General features: G+C 64.7%; 1 protein-coding gene across 23 annotated transcripts in view; it reads right to left on the reverse strand.

Moving 5' to 3' along the window:
• Positions 1-13,785, reverse strand: part of KIF1A (kinesin family member 1A) — a 98,348-nt gene that overhangs the window by 15,497 nt on the left and 69,066 nt on the right. For 12 of the 23 annotated variants that reach the window (XM_043578396.1, XM_043578394.1, XM_043578386.1 and 9 more), the window contains 11 exons: positions 12,675-12,760; positions 11,750-11,888; positions 11,402-11,573; positions 11,179-11,269; positions 9,677-9,795; positions 8,611-8,666; positions 8,342-8,450; positions 8,083-8,149; positions 7,899-7,983; positions 5,506-5,611; positions 3,087-3,113 (listed from right to left, as the gene is read on the reverse strand). In XM_043578396.1, coding sequence (XP_043434331.1) covers positions 3,087-3,113; positions 5,506-5,611; positions 7,899-7,983; positions 8,083-8,149; positions 8,342-8,450; positions 8,611-8,666; positions 9,677-9,795; positions 11,179-11,269; positions 11,402-11,573; positions 11,750-11,888; positions 12,675-12,760 — 1,057 coding nt within the window. The remainder of the gene's footprint in view (positions 1-3,086; positions 3,114-5,505; positions 5,612-7,898; positions 7,984-8,082; positions 8,150-8,341; positions 8,451-8,610; positions 8,667-9,676; positions 9,796-11,178; positions 11,270-11,401; positions 11,574-11,749; positions 11,889-12,674; positions 12,761-13,785) is intronic. The other 11 variants (XM_043578398.1, XM_043578397.1, XM_043578387.1 and 8 more) reach the window with 1 other exon arrangement.

Genomic DNA, 13,785 nt, shown 5'->3' on the forward strand with positions numbered 1-13,785 from the left:
TGAGAGGATAAATGGTGAGGGGTGAGGGAGTAGGGGATGAGGCAACGAGAGGGTGAAGGGTGAGGAGGTGAGGGAATAAGAGGGTAAGGAGTGAGGAGGATAAGAGGGTGAGGGGCGAGGAGATAAGGCTGAGGGGTGAGGGGATGAGGGCTGAGGGGATAAGAGTGTAGGAGGTGAGGAGGTGAGGGGATAAGTGGTTGGGGGTGAGGCGTGAAGGGCGGGGGGAGAGGAGGTGAGGGGATGAGGGGTGAGGGAGAAGTGGTCAGGGGTGAGGGGTGAGGGGATGAGAGGTGAGGGGATGAGGGGTGAGGGGTAAGTGGCTGGGGGTGAGGGGTGAAGGGTGGGGGGTGAGGAGGTGAGGGGATGAGGGGTGAGGGAGAAGTGGTCAGGGGTGAGGGGTGAGGGGATGAGGGGTGAGGGGTGAGGGATAAGTGGTCGGGGGTGAGGGGTGAGGTGGTGAGGGGATGAGAGGTGAGGGGTGAGGGGATGATGGTGAGGGATAGTGGTCAGGGGTGGGGGGTGTGGGGTGAGGGGGTGAGGGGTTGAGAGGTGATGGGAAGACGGGTGAGAGATAAGTGGTCAGGGTTGAGGGGTGAGGGGATGAGAGGTGAGGGGTGAGGGGAAGAGGGGTGAGGGGGAAGTGGTTGGGGATGACGGGTGAGGGGATGAGGGGATGAGGGGTGAGGATAGTGGGCGGGGTGAGGGGTGAGGGGGTGAGTGGATGAGGGGATGAAGGGTGAGTGTTAGTGGTCAGGGGTGAGGGGTGAGGGGATGACGGGTGAGGGGTGAGGGGATGCGGGGTGAGGATAAGTGGGCGGGGTGAGGGGTGAGGGGGTGAGTGGATGAGGGGATGAAGGGTGAGTGTTAGTGGTCAGGGGTGAGGGGTGAGGGGATGACGGTAGGGGTGAGGGGATGCGGGTGAGGGCTAAGCGGTCGGGGGTGAGGGATGGGGGACGAGCGTGACAGGTGACGGGTGACAAGCAGGAGACCCACAGGTGCAAAGCTGTGTGCAAGCCGCCCTGCCCAGAGCTTCACGTCGCAGCCCGTGTGTGTCCCGGCCATTCGGGCGGGGGCGAAATTATCCCCTTTCTAAGGGGGAAGGAGAACAAGGTTCCCGAAGGCTCTGCCACCTGTCCACACTCACTCGGCCAGAGGAGGGCACTGCCAGGCTGTCCCGGGTCCCCACCCCACGCCGCACACGTGGGACAAGACCCTCCCTCCGCCACCTCCCACGGTCCCGCCACCACGGTGGCTCCCTGCCCCGTAGAGCCGGGCCCTGCGGGGAAGGCACAAGTCCGAGTCTTGGGGCTCTGACCCCCATTTCGCTCCAGTGCCCTAGGCCTCCTCTTACAGGCCAAGCCCACTGGGGCCAGTGAGCCCTCTTCTGGAACTGGGGGGACTGTGCTCCCCGCTCAGGTGCAGGGGTGAGGGCCTCATGACGCTGGGGGGCTAGCAAAGAAAGCCCTGCCGGAAAGGAAAACTGGTTCCCTTTCCTGGTGCCACACCTCCCCCTGGCCACGGGGCATTATCTCTCCCCAGAACCTTCTGGAAGGTCTGTGTCTGGGGGGCGGGCTGAGGACCGGCAAGCACCCCTCTATCCTACTGCACTGGCTGTGGCAGCTCAAACATGCACAAAACAGTCACGCCCCCTCGAGCCCTCACACCGACCGGCCTGGAGGTCTCCACTCGTCAAGGAAACAGCCCTTAACTTGGGTCCCGCCCAGGGGAGGAACCCGAGCCAGGGGCTCCCAGCCCAGAGCCTTCTGAGAGCAGCCACACGGCCTTAACCAGCCCGGCTCCCCGCCCGACCTCCTCCAGCGCATGGCCCAGAGAGACAGGTCCCTTCTGGCCGGCATGGCCGTGCCCCCTTTCCTGGGGCAGCCACTGCCACCTTAGTTCTCCCCTGACAGGGTCCCCAGAGGGCCCGCAGAAGGCTCTGGAAAAGATGGGTTCATCCAACAGGTGCGATGTTCGAGTGCGCCCCTAGGGTCACACCGGCGGGACCACAGCCTGCTGCCCTCCCTGGGGCCTGGGCTCCAAGTGCCCGGGTCACACTCACAGTGACCCTCACGGCCATGACTCAGTCCTGCCGTGCCCCCTGCCCCACCCTGAGGCTCCTTCCAGAAGAGGAGCAGGCACCACCCCTACCCGGCTCAAGCTACCATGCAGCCTCAAGGCTCAAACGTTTGCCGGGAGCCTTCCAACCGCTCACTTCGCCTTTCAAAACGGCTGTCCTGGGAGACCGCCACCACGGAGCTCTGACCACAATCCACAGGACCCGGAGGGAGACGACCTTGACCCTCTGCCCAGAACAGACTTGGGTCTCAGGGACAGGTCCTGATTAGGAACTCTGAGGCTGTCCGTGCCCAGGGCCTCACTGACCCTTGCACCCGGTGGGCACTGGCAGGGGCCCCACTCAACTCAGAGAGGGCATCCCCTGCCCGGGAACCCCTGCCTCCGGGGGGTTTGGACCTGGAGCCACCCGGGTGAGTCCCGAGACCTACTGGGCCCTTCCCAACTTCACCGCCCACCTACTTGCAAACGGTGTGTGGTGGCCAGCCTGGCCGGGCAACCGCCCAGCAGCGGAGGGTATGGCGCAGAGGTCCCTTGCAGGGCCGGTACCCGTCTGCCCTCCCGTCCCGGGCCCAGCGCCGGCCCCTCCTCCCCCTTTTCTCTTTCACCTTGCAGGGAGTGGGGCTGGTGCGGCCAGCCTGCATGCAGGGGGGGGGGGGGGCACCGGCTCCTGCTCCGGCAGGGGCGGGTCAGCGCGGGGCGGGCAAGGCTCAGGGGTGGGGGGAGCAGGAGGCCAGCCAGTGTCTACGGAGGGGCGGGCGGGAAACTACGGATGCAGCCAAAATCAAGAGTACGGGAAGGAGCTCAGCCAAGAGGGAGGGAGGGGGTGGGAAGAGGAAGCAACAGAGAAAATCAAAAAAGTATTCCGAGGAAAGAAAACGAAAGAAAACGGAGAAACAGGAGGGAAAGGGGAGCGAGTGTAGAAGGGATCAAAAAGCCGAAATTAAAAGTCAGGGCTGTGGGTCTGGGGAAGGAGAGAGGCTGGAATAAAACCAAGGGGGCACAAATGATACCTAGGCATGTCCGAATCAAGAAACTGCCTGCAAAACACAAACAATCACAGGTTAGTGAGGGCGGCGGGGCAGGGCGGCGGGACAGCGGGCAGCGGGGCGGCAGGGCAGCGGCAGCGAGGGGAGGGGCAGCGGGAGAGCAGCCGTCTGCGGCAACAGGCCCACTCTGAGCAAAGCGTGGGGCCTTGCAGCGGAGGAGGCCGAGGTCGTGGCAAAGCATGAGGACAGCCCGAGCCCCTCGGCCCAAGCCAGGCCTGGGGTCTCTGAGCCCCAGCGTCTCCAGGGGGAGCAGGGCGCACCCAAGCGGCCCATCACAGGGCTCTGAGGACATCAGCCAGGGTTGGGGAAGAGGAAGATTCTCGGGAAGGGGCCCGCCGGCTTGGCCAGCGGAGCCTCGGGATGGCACCTGCCTTGGGCCGCCAGGTGAGGAGGGTCCCCAGGACTTTGCTGGGGGCAAAGCTGGGGGGTCAGAGCAGTCCTGGGGCTATACTGGCGTGGGCAGGAGCCAAGCCTGCGGCCCAAGCAGCTCTGGCAAGGTCTATGGTCCTGCCCCGTGGACGGGCCTTCCTCTACCCTTGGACCAGGGCTTTGACCTAAGACACAGGGCCAGTGGACCCCAGAGCTGCCCCGAGGCCAGCCTCACTTGCCACAGCTCCCAGGAGGCGGAACCAAAGCCCCATCAGTGACGGGTCCTCGGGCCTCTAGGGACAGGGGTGGACCTATTTAGCTACAGCCCTGCTGACCCGAGGTCCAGCCGGGAGCCACAGCCTCCTAAGCTACCCCGGGACGTAGCCCAGAGCCAAGGGCCCCTCGGCCAGGCTGGCGGGACGATGGAAAGACCCAGAAGCACGGTCCTCAGTGTAGAGAGACCGCGCAGGGAGGGAGGCCCAAAGGGAACATACCCACCCCCACTCGCTTGGTTTTGCCCCCACTCCATTTCTGCCCCCAAAGCTAGAAGTTGCCTGGGCAAAGGAAGGGTCAGAGGCCAGGCGGATGCTGAGGTCACTCAGCACGGCAGACAGACCCCTCCCCAATGGCACAGGCGGTCCCGGGGCACCCTCCCCTCTGGGGTCCCGGTCCCCACATCCCGGCAGGCGGCCCCGTGTGGCTGGGGATCAGGCCTCCTCTGACACATTCTCACGGCCTCAGAGGGGCCCCCCAGCCTGCACATCATGAGAACCCCCTCGGCACTCTGCATCCCACTCCTCCCTCCCCTGGACGTGAGGGCAGCGGAGTTTCTTCTGGGAGGCTCCTGGGCAGGGCTAGAACGAGTCACAGCTGCCCCTCTGGGGGTCTTGGACTCCTAGCCCCCCAACTGCCCACACTGAGGGTGCTTCCCTTACAGCCAACTCCTTGGGGCGTCCATGATGAGCCCAGGCTCCGTCTGGACCCGGGAGTCAGGACAGGACGACTCCCTCAGGTCCTTTTACATTCACGGATCCCAGCCTTCGTTGCAAGCGTGGGGTCCCCTGTCCCCTCCGAGCACACCCAGCCCTCAAAGAAGTTTTTCCTGCAGACACTGTCACAGGAACCCGTGAGGACACCCAGAGTGTGAACTCCAAGGGTCAACTCTCAGCTTCTGCTTCTGGGCCAGGTCTAGCCCTCCGCAGCGGCCATCCAGCACTCTGGAACACCTCATCCTTCCCCCAAGTCCCTAGAAAGCAGCATCTCAGACACAGCCAAGCCCACGTCCTCGCCAACAGGGCAGCTCTCGGCAGTTAGGAGCTGCCCTCCCCCCGCCCCCCGCCCCGTCAGTCCTCAGATACCACCCCTCACCTCCCGCCCCCTCGCCTCCGGCAAGCCTCAACAAGGCTGGCTTGTGGGGGGCTGCTAAGGGTGTCCCTGGGGGCTTGCATACCCCGACCATTGTCCCAGATGTGGCGGGGCTGGGGCTGCCCGGGCTGCTGAGTCTTGGCCATTAACCACAAGCTCGGAAAGGAATAGCCCAGCGACAAGGAGCGCGTGCCAAATGGTGCCTGGCGGATCCAGGACCCCCAGCCCGAGGGACCCCAGCCAGAGCCCCAGACTCACCCACAGCAGTGTGGTCGGGGAGATTCAGGACCGTCTGTCTGCGCACCACCCCGTGTTGCCCCCCCAAAACTCCTGAGGAGAGAACCCAGCTCACCAACCCCCGAGTCCCGCTGCCCCTCCACCAGGTGACCGAATGGACAGGCCGGACGAATGCGAGAGCCAGTGATGGGACAACGTGTAGACAAACACACCAAAGGACGTGGAGGCCACGAGCCTGCCCGTCCCGTACCTGTTCCGGAGGTGTCGGAAAGGAAGGCCCAAAAGTTTCGGGGCTGGACACGTACCGGACCCTACAAAGCCAGGTCGGCTGAGGGCACGCCCTGGGTCTTGACCTGGACCCTGTCTCCAGGGAGCTGGGAACAGAACCCATTGTCACCCCAAGGGGACTCACCGGTCGTCCTGGGCCGGGTGGATGTAGCCAGAGGAGAGGATGTTGAGAGACAAGATGTTGGGGTCGATCAGGGACTCGTCAGTTTCTGGTGTGTTTCGAATCCGACCTACGGGAAAGGCCATGGGCTCAGTCACCTCTCAGGATAACGGAAGGGGGTGCTGGGTCCCCGCCTGGGCGAGGGCTCCGGAACCGTGACACCGCATCAGGGAGCGGGTTCCCCACGTGCCCACAAGAGCGCCAGGCAGGGAGCCCATGGCAAGGTCTGCTACCAGCCGGGGCGTGAGCGCCCTGTGGATCACTCCACCGTCGTTCCTCCTGTAATTGGAGTTTTTCAGCTTAGACACTCTCAAGGTCTGTCTCTCTTGCACCCAACTGATGCACTCGGCCTAGAATGTACAGGCTCTCATTGGAAAAGAAAATCTTAGCAAGATAAGGAGAGATTTTCCCTTCAAGAAAGAAAGAAAGAGAGAAAGAGAGAAAGGAAGGAAGGAAGGAAGGAAGGAAGGAAGGAAGGAAGGAAGGTAGGAAGGGAGGGAGGGAGGGAGGGAGGGAGGACACTATCTGGGCCACAGATCTCTCCCTGCAGGGCACATTTCCAACAGAAGCCTCTAAGCCACCCACACTGGGGTGGTGGTCCTATCCGCTGCGAGTCAGGAATCCCGCTGGCGACCCCGTTAGTAATTTCCTGCCCCGGTAGCATTAGGTTGAATACTCTGCTTCTTCAGGGGACACACACGCACTACATTTTCTCCTTAAGCCCTGTGTGCTGCCCCCCACACAGAGGTGAGGCAGAGCCCGGGACCCGACCAGGATTCTGTGTCTGTACACGCGGCAGCTGCTGGCCCCACTTCCTGGAACCTTCTTGCAACTGTTGGGCTCTGGGAGAAGGTAGGTGTGGGCTCCCCGAGAAGTGCTCTCCAGCATGTGCCCCCGTGGCTGGAGGTGGAGTGCCCCACGGCTCGGCTGCCGGAAGAAAGCTCGCCACAGCGCCAGCCTCATCCCTGCTCGGCCCCTGGAGCGCGTGCTTCCGCAGAGGTTCTCTGCCCCTTCCGAGCGTGGCCAGGTGCTCCGCCTGCAAGAGCGACGCCCCGGAGCCCATTCGCTCCCAGCCCGCTCGCCGGTCCGTGTGGTTTATGAAGCCCAGAGAGGCACAGCCCAAACACCCCAACGTGGAGCGGGGGCCTTGGCGTTCACACCAGCATCTCCCCAGATCCTTTCACCAGCTCCCCTTCTCTGCCCACACACGGGACACACACTCCTGCCTGCATCCGGTCCACGCGCTGGCCGGGTGTCTGCTAACTCTTTAAGTCGATTCGCTGTCCACGCCGGCCCTAAACGACATCTGAGATGAGGGTTGGCTCGCCTGCTCCAGCCTTTCGCCGTGTGAGTGAAAAAAGATACGAGATGTCTAAAACGAAAGCATCTGTCCTGGGCCCCCAGAACCTCCTTGTCCACAGCTCTGCGCTCTCGGGCATAGCACGATGGGTCTCACGGTCATGTCCCCGCTCCTGCACCCTTGGAAGCCCCTCTCCAAGCCCCAGGGACGGCACCCTGCAGCTGCTGCCCTTCTGGCCACAGAAATGCCCAGGATGGGGTTTCCAGAGCGATCCATCAATCCAGGAAGGGTAGGGGCGGACAGGTGTCCGTGTCCTTGAATGAAAACTGGACAAAGTCTATAGCTCGGCCGAGAAACTCTTCCAGTAGACCAAAGAGTTCACAGCGTGAGGTCATGGAAGAAAACCGTCTAAGAGCCGTGGTGACCGCCAGGAGTTGAACTGTGTCCTCCCCCCAAAACGGTTGTGTTGAAGTCCTAACCTGCAGGACCTCAGATCGTGACTTTATTTCGTGACAGGGTCTCGGCAGGTACGATCAGTTGAGATGGGGTCACAATGGAGTAAGCAGGCCCGAATGTAGCTTCTTCTATAGGAAGAGGCCACGTGAAGTCGAAGCATTAAAGCCGGCGGGTCCCCAAGCCGAAGAGGGACAGACATTCCCCACCAACCTCCAGGAAGGGCTCTCCCCTACGGGCTTCAGAGGGGGCATGGCCACCTGCTGACACCCTCAGACTCAGGCCCCCAGGTCTACGGGAGGATCGTTTTCTGTTGTTTAAGCTGCCAGTCTGTGGTGCTGTGTCACGGCAGCCCTGGTGAGCTGACACGGTGATTGCATAGAAATTGGAATCATCACCCTAGTCCGAGCTTTCCTTTCCTAGGCTCTTCAGAGAGGCACAGAGAGGTTAAGCGACTTAGCCAGAGTCACACGGCATCAGGGGCAGAGCTGTGGTTAGCAGTCAGCCGCCTGGCCGGGACGGTGGGGGGCGGAGAGGGTGGGGCCCCGTTGCTCCCAGCGGCCCAGCCCCTGCCCCCAAGGCAGCCCCCACCCGCCTCACTCACCCACGACGAGCTCTCGGACTTCCTTCCAGCGGATGTGGCTGCCCGTCTCGTGCAGCAGTGTCACGGTTATCCGTCTCTGGATACCCTGCCAGGCACCAGGAGAGAGGACATGGTCAGATCGTCTGGGGGTCACATGGGGCGGGGCAGGGACACGAGGCGGGCAGGGCCGGGGAGCGCTCCGCACCTGGTGGAGCAGGAAGGTCCCCATGCACGGCATCCCGCCGCGGTGGTCCACCACCGCAGGAATGTAACTAGAAGAGAGAGATGCGTGAGGCAAGGCCCCGCCCCACAGACACACGCAGCCCCCGCCCGAGGAGCCGAAGGGCCATGGCAGGGAAAGCAACCCCGCCTTCTGGCAGAGGTGAGGCGGTCCGGCCCGGAGCCCAGAGTGCCCCCGTGCACCACCTGGAGCCCTGCCGACCCCGGCAGGCGCTGGGACTCACTCGCCGTTGGCCTCCAGCTCACAGATCTCGAAGTAGACCAGCACGTCGTACTTGCAGTGACAGGGCCCCGGGCAGGGCCGCGCGAGGGTGCTGAGCTTGGTGGCAGGCACTGGGGGAGGACGGGAGAGAGAGAGGCAGCCACTGATGGGAGACCTGACCTGCCACGTCCTGGGGGCGCGCTCAGGAAGGAGGCCCGGGGCGGGGAACGCGTCCAGGGTAGCGTGGGCACCTCCCTCCCCCGGGGGTGGACTCAGGAGGGCTCCGTCTACCTGGCTTGGACAGCGGCATGACCCTCGGGAAATGGCGGCGTGAGGGCCTCAGGGGGCTGTGGGGGAAGAAGAGCCTCTGTGAGGCGGCTGCAGGTGGCGTCTCTGGGACCCTCCGGCTGGAGAGGGAGCCAAGGGCAGGAGGCTGGCAGAGGGCGGTCACGGCACGGTCCGCTCCAAGCTTCCGCCTGACCCCTGCCTCCCAGGGCCTAGGAAAGCAGCCTGGATGGGGAAGGAGGGCCCCTGGGGACCCCAGACCTTGCCTGGGTGGCCCCGCGAGTCCAGGAGAACGGGGCGAGAATGCTGGTTCTCCATCCAGGGGCCTCCAGGACAGAGCCTCCCCTGGCCCTCCCGAGGACAGACGAGGCTCCTGGGGCCACCCCCCCGGGACCAGTACCTCTCATGGCTTTTCTCTTCCTCTACCACCCAGGACGCCCCACTTAGCTCCGGGTCCCCCAGGACAGCTGAGAGGGGGGCAGAGGTGGCCAGAGGCTCGCATACCACAGAAGCCACGTGCCGTTCTCCCTGCGCCCAGGTGGGGGGGTGGGGACCACAGAAGGGACACCCTGGCCTACCCTCAGAGTCCCCCAGAGGTCACGTGGAATGAGGGAGACGGAAAGATATTCCCTCACTCAGTCTGGGGGCCAAGGACTCCGGGGGAAGGGACAGCTGGGCGGTGGAGTGGTGAGCAGGCAGCAGGAGCCGTCTCCCCGTGGGCCACCCGGGCCGTCCTCCCGCCCAACGCCCGCTTCCCCGGCCTGGGGACATGGCCCATGCCCGCAGGGGTCTGGGCCCAGACGGCAGTACTCTTTAAGAAACTTGCTTTAAGAAACATCCCCGAAGGGATGTCTCTGACTTGCTCTGGGTCCCGCTGACCTTGGGTAACCAGCCGCCCCATCATCAGGGAAAATGGGCATCTGAGGCCCATGGGTGCTGTAGCCGCCCTACCAGGCCTGTCTGGGGCAAGGCCGGCTTTGCTGGCTGGGAGGTGGAGAGGGCCCACGCCCTGCGGGGGCTGGATGAGGTCTGGGAAGGGGGCGCCTAGCCCCCCCAACGCAGGGCTGCTGACCTGAGCACGTCCTTGCAGAGCGGGGGGAACGGGTGCTGCTGGTAATGGCCGAAGACCTCGAACACGATGGGCTGGCTCTTAATGTACTCGATGAAGGACTTGGTCACCTCCACTGCGATCTGGTGGACGAGGAGAGCAGGCAGGAGGCCGCAGCCACGCCACAGTCAAGAGAGGGAAGGAAGGTTGCAGAGGTAAGCGCTCAGCCTCTGCGGAGAACCAGACTGGACACCGCGGCTGGGCCCGACCTCTGCCCACGAAGGGGCGACACTCCTCACCTGGTCCTTCCTGCCCCGCCTCCCCTCCCATCACACCCCTGAAGGCCGGACCCCCGAGAGTGCCCTTTCAGAACACCGGGCTGGCAAGGGGACGAAGGTCTGTGGCCCGGCCTGAGGCTTCCTGGGCCCTCGCCCACTCCCTGAGAGTTATGTGCCCCCCTCCCCCAATTCCTATGTTGCAGCCTGAATGCCCAGGACCCGTGGCTGGACCTAGACTCTTCAGAGAGATAATCCCCAGTTCGAATGAGGGCATCAGGGCGGCCCTAATCCGGTATGCCTGTCCTCATGAAAAGCGGAAATGAGGACACAAAGACAGGCCCGGAGGGAGGGCTGTGTGAGAACACAGACAGAAGACCGCATCTATCCGCCCAGGAGAGGCCCGGCACGGAGTCCCCCTCAAGGTCACTGAAGGAACGACCCGACCCACACTTGCATCTCGGGCTTCCGGCCTCCAAGGCCGAGAGGCAGGAACTTGGTTGTCAAGGCCGCCAGGGCGCGGGCTTTGCTCCGGAGCCCAGGAACGGAGGCTGCACACCCTCACCCCTGGCCCGGCCTCCCTGGCCGAGAAATCACTAGCTCCCTGCTGCCTGAGCGTCAGCACAGGCCGGTCCGTGGGGCCCTTCTGAGTGCGGGGCCTGTGACTGCTTGGGCCACACAGCCCGCACCCACAGGCCGCACCGCTCAGGGTCAAATCCACGCTCCTCGGCGGGCACCCGAGGCCTTGCCCCCCGGCGGCACTCATCATGGCCAAGTGGAGCGCATCTCCCCCTGCCACCCGGCTGGCTGGCCACATTCTCCTGCCTCACGGAGCCACTCCAGTCCGAGTCCCGCTCTTCCCCCAGCCAAGCTTGGGACGTGCCCCACCTGCAGCTTCCCTGACCTCTCCGATGCCCTTTGTGTGCCCTGCCTCTCTCTCTTCTTCCCCGGCAGCAGGCCAGCACCACATGGGGCACCCCGGACTCCTCGTGCTCCTATCTGCCCCCCGGCTTGCCCCTACCCCCAGGTAGCAGCCCACCGAGGCCCCGACTGTCCAGCAGCAGCCTCCACGGCCCTGCCTGGCACCAGAGGCCCCGTGCCCTCACACCCGGGCACCGCCAGCTCACGGCTGGGGCTCAGGACAGGGAGACGGTATGACGGAGAGTGACCACAGCTCGGCTCAGCTCCGGGGAGGCCCCGCAAAGCCAGAGACCCGGGAGGGGGGCAGAGGCGGGGGCGCTCAGGACGTACGTTCTGGACGTGGTAGAAGCCCAGCGGGGGGCCCCTCCCCGTGTTCTTGAGGGGCTCCGTGGAGAAGGCCTCGTCGTGGCGATGGATGAAGCTGCAGAGTTAAAGGAGATGCTCGGCGGGGTGCAGGAGACGGGACGGGGACCCATTCCCGGGGACTGGCGGGGGTCACCGGGGTGCTAGGCGCCCGCCCTGGTCCCCAGCCAGCAGGGGGCACGGGGCTCACTTGAACTGGCAGAAGATGTCCGCGTATTCAGCAGAGATGCTGGACGCCTGCAGGACTGTCACACGGAAGGTGAAGGTGCTGCCCAAGCGCAGGTGGTCCAGGGCGGCATCCAGGGGCCCGTCCAGGGCGGCTTTCTCAGGGCTGTCTAGGAGGAGGCCTTCTGGAGGCATGGCTGCAGGGGGCCGAGGGCACAGCAACGTGGCAGCACCCTAGAGGCCTGGAGCCCAGCGTCAGGCGGGGAGCCCACGCGGTGTCCTCTCGTGGGAAGGTCTCACAGCCTCCCCGGCCACAGCGGGGCGGGGGCCGTGTCCCAGAGCCCCAGGCCCCGGGGCAGGTGCGGCAACCTACCTGAGCAGGTGTTGTTGTTGACCTCATCGGCCGAGGGCCCTGCCTCCGCACCCTGGCCCTGACCTTCCACGATGCGCAGCTCCTCCTGCGAGGTCCCGGAGCGGGACATCCCCACCACGGGGCAGGACTCGGACTGGAACTGAGTGGGTTGGGGGCCAGAGTCAGGGGGAGCCGGCTCCAGGTGAGGCCACTGTGGCCCACTGAGGGCCCCGGAGTCGGGTCAGGGCCTTTGTGGACCCGCGTTGCAGACCTGCCCCCGCCTAGACGGGCGCCCACCTCCCTCGGCCTCTCCTAGGCTGCGGTGGCCTGTGTTGGCTGCAGTGGGAAAGCGGGGGAGCAGTTCAGGCGGGGTGACGGGTGGCCAGGTGGGGGCAGGTTAGGAAAGAGCCAAAGAAGGAGAAGGAAGGAGCCTCCTGGCCTGTGAGCTAAGCCCGGTCTGGGGCCCTGAGCAGGACCCTCCCCCTCCTGCACCCAGGTGGAAAGCACTTTCCTCTGAGGGAGGACCGGGCGGGGGGCAGCCCGGCACCCGATGTCGAGACAGTGAGGAGGGGCCCTCTAGCTCTCAGTGGGATATTGGCGGAGAGCAAAGATGCTGGTGGAAACAGCATCCAGGAGAGCAAGCCCGAGGAGGGGACAAGGGGGGTGGGGTGGAGGCATCTCGGCGTCTGGGGGTGCACACCTGCTCTGTGTCCCGGCCCGCAGCTGAGGCCCAGGCAGGGAAAGCAGATACAGACCCCGGAGAGGCCGTGGCGAGGACAGAGACAGACCCAGTGGGTCAGGGCAAGTCAGACAGTGAGAGACAGGGGGACATGCCACGAGGCCTGGGGCTTGGAAGGAGAGGAAGGAACACAGGAGGCCCTGGGGCCCGCTGCACAGCTGCCCCCGGCGTTCGTGCTGGGCAGCCGGGCCAAACCCTTCACGGCACCTTTTCGAAATGCTGGTCGTCAAAGGAGATTTTGGCGGTTCCTGACTGTCGGACGCCAGAGCCGTAATCGGGGGCCTCTTCATCAGCTGAAATGGGGACAGAGCAGACGGTTGGGGCCCAGCTCGTCCCCCAGGGGGAAGTGGCAGGGCCAGGCGGGGTCGCCAGGTGGGGGGAAGGCACAGGAGCCGGAACAGACTCTGGCCCACACGGGGGGATCCCCAGTGCCGCCCACCGCAGCCCCAGAACAAGGAGGACGCGTCCCAGGCACACCGGTCGCCCGCCTGTGCTGTCCTAGGACCCAGGCGGGGCCACATCCTCAGCACAGCCTCCTCTGATGGGGCCACAGCTCCGTGTTTTCAGAACCAGCCTTATGACCACCTCCCGTCTCCCTGAGTCCTGGCCACCCCCACCCTCCCCCAGACTCGGCTGCACCAGCAGAGCCGTACCGGGCAAGACCCCTCCGTGGGGTCCTCCTGATCTCGACTCCACCGTCATCCACCCAGACCCCAGGCAGCCCCCGCTCAGCTCCCACGCCTGCTCCCCACATGCCCCCCACTGGCCGTCCTTCATGGCGTCCTGTGCCTTCCCACTGTTTCCCAAGGGACACCCCCCAGACCTGGCTTCCGTCAGCCTCCCCAACCCCAAATACAGCCACCCCCCTGGGAGGCCTCCCAGATAATCCAGGGGCCCTGACCTCCTCTTCTGGGGCCCCCAGGGGGGCGGGGCAAAACCCTGCCGTGCTCTCTACCCCAGCTGCCCGAGGGCCCGGGGCCGGCCCCTCCACTCGGTGCTGAGAGGTCCTGCAAGCTGACGCTTGCAGGACAGGTGTGACTTCTGTGACCACCGGAGCTTTTCCAAGTGGCACCTTCTCCATTGTAGCCACTAGACAGGGAATGTCAAGTGTGGCCCAAATACACACAGCGTCCGCCTATAAAGCAGGCCACTCTGTGGGACCAGCTGCATCGGGGCTCCCGCTGGTCACAAAGGGCCAAGGGCTCAGGGGGACAGAGCCCCTCCAAGATGACAGGGACAGGGTCCCCCTTGAGGAATGGCTGTGGCACTAGACGTCCCTAGAATCCCCGTCCTGTCCTTTCCCCCATTCAGGGTCCCC

This window comes from Prionailurus bengalensis, chromosome C1 (assembly GCF_016509475.1).
Source record: "Prionailurus bengalensis isolate Pbe53 chromosome C1, Fcat_Pben_1.1_paternal_pri, whole genome shotgun sequence".
In the NCBI taxonomy this organism is placed as follows: Eukaryota; Metazoa; Chordata; class Mammalia; order Carnivora; family Felidae; genus Prionailurus; species Prionailurus bengalensis.